Source organism: Ctenopharyngodon idella, chromosome 2 (assembly GCF_019924925.1).
Source record: "Ctenopharyngodon idella isolate HZGC_01 chromosome 2, HZGC01, whole genome shotgun sequence".
Lineage (NCBI taxonomy): Eukaryota > Metazoa > Chordata > Actinopteri > Cypriniformes > Xenocyprididae > Ctenopharyngodon > Ctenopharyngodon idella.
In genome coordinates this window covers 40,739,781-40,751,029 of record NC_067221.1, presented here as the reverse complement: position 1 = coordinate 40,751,029, position 11,249 = coordinate 40,739,781, and the positions used below count along the sequence as shown (strand labels likewise).

Genomic DNA, 11,249 nt, shown 5'->3' with positions numbered 1-11,249 from the left:
AATATGTTTTTATTGTATAAAGAATATATGTTCTGGTTATTGATAGGCCTTTACTAGTTCCAAAATGAATATTTAAATGAGCTTTGTAGAGTAATATAATTTAATCAGATACACTTACATATACAGTGATTATAATAATCCACTCCTATATACATTTCAAAAGTCATACTGCATGTCACGTTCAGACTGAAATGACCAGGAAACAAGGTAAAGTTCAAACAAGGTGTTTATTAACAGGAACACAATCGTTGACCAGGTAAGTAATAAAATTGCAGATTGTTGAGGGTGAGAATAGACATTATTGCTAATTTTGAGTTTTTTGCTTATAGACCCGGTGGAGAGCGCACACACACACACACACACAGGAACAAGTTGAAACAAGGGAAGACTGATGAACAGCTTGAGGTGCTCATGGGTTTGTAGTTGACTGAAGATCGACTTGGAAGAGGAAACCAGTTTAGTGATGATGGTAAACAGGAGAGAGGTCTGTAGCTTCAGACGATGACTGATAGTGTGTGTGCTATATTTATAGTGGTGGTGATAAGGTCTGATGAATGTCAGGTGTGTGTGATTGCATGCCAGGGAGGATGATGGGAAATGTAGTCTCTGGTGAGTGTGAGTGAGGGAGAGCCTGGCGTGATCATGACATATATAAATACACAAGATGCTTTCAGCAAGTCATTTGTTAGTAGACCAAAGAACAAATATGGATTCCAAGAGATTTCGTTTCAATTTGTGCACAATAAAAAAATCTTTATACAGTATCCTTTAAAGTTGGTAGATGATGTTCCAGGTTAAACTAGTAATTATTGTCTGGACTAACTGACTGAACCCTCCATTAAAAACATAAAAGAAAAATATAAAAATAACCAAAGGTGTTCACCTGAAATACAGCAAAATATACAAATTGCATTGATTTGTTGATGAGAAAATATATTAAACAGAAATTTTATATACCTGATTGGAATGTTAAATTCTATTGATTTCATGTACAGATCACTGTTAATATTGTTCATCTACAGCTAATGAATGTGTATAAACCGCTTCACTTCAGTTCATTTTTAGTCATTTTTATCTTGACTTGTGTTTTATGTTTACAAAATCTATTCTACTAAATCTGAAGATAAATATTCTTTAACACACAATCTGTCTACAGGCCAAAAATTAAACATCATCTTTCACAAAACCTGATATTTTCCCCCAAAATCAAAAGAAAGAAATAAGAATTTTTTTTTTTTTTTGCACTGAAACCTATTTTTAGGAACATTGGGATTTTTTTATGCTTAATTGTCATTATTTTATGCCCTTATGCTGATGTAAATAATAAAATAGAAGTAAAATTACTGTATAACAGTAATGTGAATCATCATAAAGTAAAATTCACAAGCCTACATTCTCAAATTAGTACTTTTAGACAAATCTGGTGCAAATAGCATAAATAAAAATCACAAAACATTTTAAAGGGGCCATATATAAGAATTGTATTAATCACTTTTTTACTGTTAATGTGTGAATAGCTTGTAATGAAACTTTAAAAAAACGAGACCTTCCCCAACTTCCTAGTTTGAAAGCCTGTAGACTGATTTTCACATGAAGGACTCTGTCGTTTTTGCCGGGAAAATCAAAAGGATGTGACGTTTACACGCTCCTGAGAGCCTCTCTTCCATTCAGTGACACATGAAATGCTTACAATGTTCAGGATAATGCCGAAAGAGCCATTCTGTACTGTGTCATACAAAGAAAAGGGATTAATAGTCTCATATAGTCAGATATAAATAGTCTACAGCCTCAATATACTTTATAACTAACTATCATAACAGTGTAATTTTAATTACCTCATCTGTCGACATGATGACGGTGAATTGCAGAGCTGTTATGATCAAATGCTTTCTTAACTGCTGTTTTCTCACCACTGTCATTTTTGTAGTGTTTTTATTTTGTTATTGAGAGGAAAGCGCGCTGCACATATTTACATATTCATCGAAACGTCACTCTCAGCAGCGTGAACGGCATCTGGATGTTCGTATATCACTGCAAAGGTATTTCCAACTTCTTTTTACTTCTAAGCTAAGAACGAAAAAGAACTTCACCATTGAGTTTTTTTGGGGCATTGATTCACGTTCAGTCTCTTGTGCGTTACGTATGCGAGAACGTGCAGTTGCTGGCTGCAGTTCACTTAACGGCCACCGGTGTCACTAATAACAAGGGTTTCTGAACTCTACATATAATTCTCTCCTTGACCTCATGAAGTTGTGTTTGGTTTTGTGGTGGTTTCTGTCACGACCTCTGTCGATTCATTATGAAGTGAAGCTGGTTCTTTACTCATATCTGCGACCGCTTCATTGGCGCCCTGTTTGAAGAAGCTTCGATGATGTTTCAGTCTGTGCTTCCTGAAAATCCAGAAATGGAAAGAGAGACAGAAAGTTTTGTATATGAAGGCCTGATATCTAATTTTCAGTGAAAGTGAAGCTGGCTTTACCTCTCCTCTCTCCTGCTCTGAGGGGATTCAGTGGACTTCACAAACACAACAGGGTCTCCACCCTGAATGAGCGAACCAAATTCTCCTTCTTTGGGTCTGAATATTACCCTGCATAACAAAAGAAAAAAATATTGCTTTAATTATTTTGTTTAATTTATTAATCATCAATTTTTGTCTTTTTTCACTACAATAACCCCTGTTTTGCAGTTATGAGATGACATCTTCACTTATTATTCAAATATTATTTAAAAAAAATGTGAAAGATATTGTAAACATATTGTATAGTTGTGCTTGGAGTCATTTGTTTTATTTGTGATAATAACGCAGTGAAAATTGCCAAATTGTGCCAACATCATTTTTGGCCAAGCTGTCATACAAAGAAATTATGAACACATGCAAAAACAAGAGAGAATCAACCAAATATTAATAACTGATTAAATTGTATTCAATGTATGCTTTTTTCCTTTTCTATAGTAAGTAAAATGAAACCTGTAGCCTTTTTTGCTAAATAATTTTGTCAGATAAATACCTTAACCAAGTTTGGTGGTTTGTTCTTCCCTCATATTTAAAATATTTAAAAAATCTATAAAATATTTTCCTATATTTTGATGGTTTAATCAAACTTTTGGCCACTACTGTATATACAATACCATTCAAAAGTGGTCAATTGTAATATGTTTTACAATGTAATTTATTCCTGTGATCAAAGCTGAATTTTCAGCATCATTACTCCAGTCTTCAGGTGTCACATGATCCTTCAGAAATCACTCTAATATGATGATTTGCTGCTTCAGGATTCTTTGATAAACAGAACTTTCAAAAGGACAGCATTTATTTAAAATCTTTTGTAACATTATAAATGTCTTTAGTGTCACTTTTGATCAATTTAATGCATCATTGCTAAATTTAAAAAAAAATCCAACCAAAAAACACTTGAACAGTATATACGTAAATAGTGGCTCTATGAGCCTGAAATGACTCACTTGGACTGTGTTTCTCCAGATTTAATCCTCATTCTGCGAATTATGAACTGATTGGTGCTGAAGAAGCCATAAAGATACGAGTCACTCTCCCAATGGATGTTCAGCATCAGCAGGTCTCCGATGTCCTTGTCAGACGTCACCAGGAAGGAGATGGTGCTGTTGGTGATCAGGCTGGGCCTGCATGGGTGCAAAAGACAGGACATATGTTTGATTTTAGTGTCCCTGTTTAGCAGCCATATTTAACTTTATTTAAAATTGTGTTGATATTTTGTATCAGACATATTTAAGTGTCTTTTAAAAGACACACACATATATATTTATATAATAAGGTAACTCACACAATGACAGAGATATCATCCTTTTCATCGGTCGTCCCGAACAGAGAAACTTTCATTGGCTGCTCCAGTAAAGTCAGGTTTTTGTCGCTGAAAAGATGCAGCTTAATCTGGTAATGAAAGACTGCAAGAGAACGAGAGAGATGAATATAAAAATCACCAGACTCATTTCATTAGTTTAACCCTCTGGTGCAAAAATGACCAAATGTTTTTTGTATATTATATATATATTTCAATGAAATAAACATACTATAGTTTTGTTTGATAATGTTTTTTTATTTAATATTTTGTATTTTTAGGGGATTTTCTAGTACTAAATTATATTTATGCAATAGTTATATAATCCATTTATTCACTTTTTGATCATAGACCTGAAAATGAAATTTCCAACTTAAACTGCTGCAAATCTGGAATTTGAAGCACAGACTGAAGTTTGGTCTCTTTTTAAAGACACTTGGCAGATTATTGCTGAAGTGAATTTTTTTTTTTTTTTTTAAGTGAACAAAAAAAGTTACATTTAATGTTATGAAAAATGCACTTAAAAATACTATTTTAAATTTTTATATGATATATATATTTTCCAAAACACATTTTACTCTAAAACGGTGAGAAAATCAAAGCCATAAATCTAATCAAGTTGTGTTCCAAATTTGAGCTTGATATCTCAAAAATTGAGCTTTCAGTAAGATTTTGGTTAGGCGCAGTACCCGTCTCCCATTCATATCCATGAACAATATAAGTGTGACTACTTTTTTTTTAAACCATTTAACCTTTTCGAATCATGTCCATGATTTTTGTGTGTGTGTGTGTGTGTGTGTGTGTGTGTTCACATAGCAAGTGCCAAAAACTTTACCAAGTTTCGTACAATTCCGATGAAGTAATTCTAAAAACATTAATTTTTTGGTCAAAAATGACAGAAGAGCACCAGAGGGTTTAATATTTCATTATGTGCAGCTATATATGGCTAGTACTTGTATAGTGGAGTACAGTACAAACTAGATGCACAGTAGTGGCCAAAAGTGATGTATTTGCTTTTAATGACCCTTCAAGTTTGATTAAACGATCAAAATATGAGGAACATTTTTTATATTTTTGAAATATTTTAAGGGAAGAACAAAACACTAAACTTGGTTAAGGTATTTATCTGACAAAATTATTTGCCAAAAAAGGCAAACTACAGCTACAGGTTTTATTGTACTATGCAAAAAAGAAATGCATAGAAAAACAAAAAGCTCACAGGACAAAACATACGTTGACTACAACATCATCAGTTATTAATATTTTGTTGGTTCTCTCTTGTTTTTGCATGAGATCATAATCTCTTCGTATGACAGCCTGGCCAGAAACGATGTCTGCACAATTTGGCATGTTTCACTGCGTTATTATCACAAATAAAACAAACGACTCCAAGCACAACTACGCAATATGATTACAAAATCTTTAAAAAATTGAATAATATTTGAATAAAGTGTCACAACGTCAATTTTCCTAAGCTGGACATCACTTTTGGCCACTACTGTAGATTTGTAATACATTATCTAAGGAAATTGCTACGGTGTTCTGGATGGTTTGTAGGTGGTCGCTCACCCTTAAAAGGCATCATGTCCCGGGTTTTGAGGTACATTTTTGCACTCCTGCTGCTGCGGATCTTGTTGACGTTGTAGCCGAGTTTGTTGCAGCGGTTCTTGCGACAGCTCAGACACAGGCCCTTGTTGAAGGCGTCTTTGGAGCCGCAGCGGTACGCCCAGCTCTGGTACGCCTGGTTCACCAGCGAGTCGATGAACAGGTGAATGGAGCGCTCATGGGAGCATTTGACAATCTGGTCCATGTCTGACAAAGGTCAAGGGGGAGGTGAGAGGTCAAATGTTTAGAGAAAAAACACAGGATGAGGGTTTAAGATGACGGTACATAACGGCTTACTGTCTTAATGTTTACTGTACACAAGCATTTTAGTAACTGTTTTATACTGTCAACTGAAACTAGTAAAAATAATTTTCAGTATTTTAAACAAAACTGAAATAAAATATAAATATTAAATGGAAAAACTTAAATTTAAAAACTTTAAATAGAAATGTGCCCTTGTCGACCAACTGGAATAAGTTGAAGTTGAAGTACTAAAATTACTAAAACTGAAATAAAACTAAATTGAAGCTAAATTTAAAAAAACTAATAAAACTGACAAAAGCACATAACAAAATTACTAAAACATAAACTAAAATGAACTGAAAATATAAAAATAAAAGCTAATTATTAATATATTAATAGATACTATATATATATGAATAGATCCTGTAATAGTATATAAATAATACTAAGCGATTAATGTAACATACTGTAAATGCCGTAGGTGGCGATGAGCTTCATGGTGTGCTGAATGCTGCAGCCGGGCTGGAACGTTCCACCGTTGGGGTAGATGTCCACGTGACCCACGGGTCTCTGGATGCCGATGCTGAGGTCGGGCGAGCCTCTGGTGTTTGTGTGCAGGACGTCCACAAAGGAGGCATCATCAGGTGACAGACGCCTCAGACTGTCAGCATTCTCAAAGCTGGGGCCCGCTGGGTCGAGACCTGCAAAACCATCAGAAAACAGCACCAAACTGCATCTTATAACTCTATATTTTTATTGTATGACTCATTCATGTCTATTTAGATTTTACTAAGAAATCTTCCTATGACAAAGTTCCTTCTGGGACAGAAAAAGAGTTTGAGTTGAAGAGATGCACTGATAAATAAAGGTCTGCCCACCTGTAATTCTGTTGACTTTGTTGTTGGTGAGGTTTCCTGCAACGCCTGCCACGTGTGCACCGAGACTGTAGCCGAGAAGATGCACTTTCTCCGGCGGATAGTCCAACTCCTTCACAACAACAAACACAAACAATCGGATTTAATCTCATGAAGCCTGTAAACAACATGTCTGTGTCATAAAACAAAACTCCAAAAAATGAGAAGTTATAGTTTGCTTAAAGTCGACATGAAGCGGAAGTTGCGATTGTCTTTGCTTCACTATTGTGACATATATCTGAGTGAAATATTTTTAATGATGGATGGATGGATGGATGGATTGGATGGGATTGGGATGATGGATGGATGGATGGATGGATGGATGGATGGATTGGATGGGATTGGGATGATGGATGGATGGATGGATGGATGGATGGGATGGGATGGGATTGGATGGATGAATGGATGGATAGGATTGGGATGATGGATGGATGGATGGATGGATCGATGGATTGGATTGGATTGGGATGATGGATGGATGGATGGATAGATGGATGGATGGGTTTGGGATGATGGATGGGATAGGATGGGAGGGTTGGATGGATGGATGGATGGGATTGAGATGATGGATGGATGGATGGATGGATGGGTTTGGGATGATGGATGGGATGGGATGGGAGGGAGGGAGGGTTGGATGGATGGATGATGGAGGGATAGGATTGGGATGATGGATGGATGGAATGGGATGGGAGGGAGGGATAGATGGATGGGATTGGGATGATGGATGGATGGGATGGGATGGCACTGGATGGATGGATGGATGGATGGATTGGATTGGGATGATGGATGGATGGATGGATGGATGGATTGGGATGATGGATGGATGGATGGATGGATGGGATGGGATGGGATGGGATGGGATTGGATGGATGGATGATGGATGGATGGGTTTGGGATGATGGATGGGATGGGATGGGATGGGAGGGAGGGAGGGATGGATGGATGGGATTGAGATGATGGATGTATGGATGGATGGGTTTGGGATGATGGATGGGATGGGATGGGAGGGAGGGAGGGTTGGATGTATGGATGGATAGGATTGGGATGATGGATGGATGGAATGGGATGGGAGGGAGGGATGGATGGATGGATGGGATTGGGATGATGGATGGATGGATGGATGGATGGGATGGCACTGGATGGATGGATGGATGGGATTGGGATGATGGATGGATTGGATTGGGATGATGGATGGATGGATTGGGTGGATGGGATGGGATGGCACTGGATGGATGGATGGGATTGGGATGATGGATGGAATGGATTGGGATGATGGATGGATTGGATTAGGATGATGGATGGATGGATGGATGGATGGATTGATGGATGGGATGGGATGGGATGGGATGGGTGGATGGGTGGATGGATGGGATGGGATGGGATGGGATGAAATGGGATGGGAGGGAGGGTTGGATGGATGGATGGATGGATGGATGGGATTGGGATGATGGATGGATGGATGGATGGATGGATGGATGGGATGGGATGGGAGGGAGGGATGGATGGATGGGATTGGGATAATAGATGGGATGGGATGGGACGGATGGATGGATGGGATGGGATGGGATGGGAGCAAGGGAGGGAGGGATGGATGGATGGGATTGGATTGGGATAATAGATGGGATGGATGGATGGGATGGGATTGGGATGATGGATGGATGGATGGGTTGGGTTTGGGATGATGGATGGATGGATGGATGGATGGGATGGGATGGGAAGAGATGGGAAGAGATGAGATGGGAGGAAGGGATGGATGGACAGACAGACAGACAGACAGACTGACTTCATTATCTGTCATTTAAGTTTTTTGACCTGGGAATGCTTTTTGTAAGATTTGCTGAAACAAACACTATAACCCCAGAGCTACAGCAGTGATGCAGGGTCACATTCAGCTGACTGTCATTACAACATTGTTAACAGCAAGTTTCTCAGCATACCTCCAACCAGTTGACAAACTTGGCCACGTCTGCCCCCACCAGTCTGGTGTTTTCTGCTGATTTGGGGTAGTGTTTGTTGGCCCGATCCAGCCAGTCCACAACAATGACATTGGCCCTGGGTTCTCGGTCAAACAGAGCCGTCACAAGCTTATAGACCCAGCTCTCCAACAGACCTGCAACCTACAGGTGACATTCAACGTGTGTGTGTGTGTGTGTGATTATTGTGATAATTCAGCATACTATAGTAATATAGCAAAGTAAGTGTAGTAACAGTAACATAAGATGCATTGAATTCATAGGAAAAAAAGAAGTGGACAAATGGACAATGGCACTGAAAACAGACTATCTGCATGTGTTTTCCATCTGAAAAATTGGCATCAGCGACTCACCGACCATCCATGGATAATAAGGAAGGTTTGGGAATCATTTTTGAAGTTGCAGTCAAAAAGAGAGTCCCGTTGTCCTGGAACAAGGTAGCAAAGATCCTCGTCAGGGAATTCTGCACTCCTGATGGAGAACTTGGAGTTGATGTCACTGTAGTCCACTGTCTGCTCAGTGGAGTTACCTGAAACAAACAATATTCATGCATTTATCATCATTTAGCATGCACTTCTAATTACAAACATTCTGAAGTTTATTTTGCCCTATATTATAGGCATTATATATGTGTTAGGCAGAAGAGGATGGGTCTCTCCCAAAGTTATTTCCTCATCCCACCAAAACAGTTTTGTTTTTCCTCACCGCTTTTGGCTTTTCTGTGTTTACTGGAGCTTGAAAGCCATTATTCTCTGTACAGCTGCTTAGGAACAATGTGTATTGTGAACACACTGATCCAAAATCAGGGTATATACAATGACCAGATTAAGCAGACCATGAGAAATAGAAACACACTGATCTTGGACCTGTGCCTTAGTCACCTCCACATGCTGCTCCAAATGTTTACGATTAAGGTTTATCTAACTACAGTTACTTGCAACGCATTCATATTGCAAAAATAAAATAAATAAATAAAAATTATATATATATATATATATATAATATACAATACAAATGTAAACTGAAAATTAAACACGAATGTAAATAGTAGTATTTACGTTATTTTCAATACTTACTAGTAAATACTTCTTCAGTAGAGTTGGAAATTGGTTCGCTCGCAATAAGAGAAAATCCCAATACCAGCAGCCAGAAACTTTCTTTTCCCATAGTACAGAATAAATCACAAATTTTAATTTTACAGTACTCAATAAAAAAATAATGGTAAGTTAATGATCCCAGTATAAAGAGCCAACGGATCGTCCTTGTGTTATTTACTGTGAACCTGCTGCTGCTCACGGCATTTATACCAAACAATGCGTGTTTTTTCATGCTCTTCAGCCATTGGGTGAAAGTGAGCGGGGGGCGTGGCCAACATTCTCAAAGTGGGGCTCAAATGTGCGATTTACATTCACCGACCCAACTGTCAATCACAAGCGTAACGTAAACAACTGCGTTAGTCGCTTTAGTCTTTGTGTTTAGCGTGAAGATTTAAATATTGTGATGCTAAACGCTAAAGTAGTTTTGCAAAAGCTTCTCACGTTTCACTTTTTTTTTGATAGAGCCTAAATATTTATATATATTTCCATAACATAATGTCTTTTAGGCTATATTTATGACTTTATATAAGGTAGGCTAATTAATTATTGTCGATTTTTGGTTTAAACTGGATATATTGTCTTTGATTGAATTTGTTTACATCTGAATTTTCTGCATTAGTCAAATTCTTGTATTGTTGAGCAGAAGAAAAAATATAATAATTTGATCTGTTTTCAGCAGTTTATTTTCTTTATTTCACTTGTCAAAACATCCTAAAGTAATGCTGTTATTCTTAAGAATTTCAGTTTATCCAGGAGGATCTTCTGTCTCCTGATAATATTCATTTGGGATTTGTTGGCAAGGAATCTTTGGCATTAGCCTATCTATAATAATATATAATGGGGTCAAACATACACACTGAAGCCATATAGAGTTTAAATATAATTGTGCTTTTATTTATTGTTTGTTTTGCTGATTATATTATTCTAACATGAAATTTACACTATTTTTTTTTTTGTGTGTGTGTAAAACGTCCTCCAGTGATTCTCATTTACAGTGGAGGTATGTTATTTCCATCGGGTCATTAATTATAAAGCACACACACACACACACACACACACACACACACTTTGGACTTGTACTATGGTCATACCATGATCTTCGAAGTACCTTGAAGTATCATTGTGGTATATGAATATAAAAATCATTCAGATTCAAAAATTATAATCAAAGGCCCAATAAATCAAATAATTAACTACTATTTCAGATTAAAATAAGCACACTTTCTTTATGTACTATAACGCCCCCTGCTGACAAGATAAAGCACTTACTTGTTCATCTCAGTAGTGTGAGGAGTGTCAGTGATTCCAGATCTCACCGCTAGAGGGCAGCTGTCAATCAGAAATGACAAATCATTCCTTAACAGAGTTACCAAGAATCTGACCTCTGAAATTATCCTTTATACATGACTATGGGCTATAAAGTTTAACATATTGTATGAAATCTGTTTTTTTAAATGTGTCAACTCTATGAAATGAATATATGTTTTTATTAGTTCATTGATAATCAAATGTTATTAATTTAAACATCAGGCTCATAAAACTAAAATAACAATGGAAGATATAAAAATAAAGATTAATTCAAAATATTAACAAGGATTAACA

At 37.1% G+C, this 11,249-nt stretch overlaps 1 protein-coding gene across 1 annotated transcript; it reads right to left on the bottom strand.

The window, feature by feature from the left end:
- Positions 1-208: 208 nt before the first annotated feature.
- Positions 209-9,811, bottom strand: LOC127504425 (lipoprotein lipase). Its single transcript, XM_051878965.1, has 10 exons — positions 9,627-9,811; positions 8,904-9,079; positions 8,515-8,694; positions 6,542-6,650; positions 6,131-6,364; positions 5,385-5,627; positions 3,801-3,921; positions 3,463-3,639; positions 2,480-2,587; positions 209-2,390 (listed from the first exon to the last, which is right to left on the bottom strand). The coding sequence occupies exons 1-10, from the start codon at positions 9,715-9,717 to the stop codon at positions 2,243-2,245; spliced, it is 1,587 nt and encodes a 528-aa protein (XP_051734925.1). The 5' UTR covers positions 9,718-9,811; the 3' UTR covers positions 209-2,242.
- Positions 9,812-11,249: the final 1,438 nt, after the last annotated feature.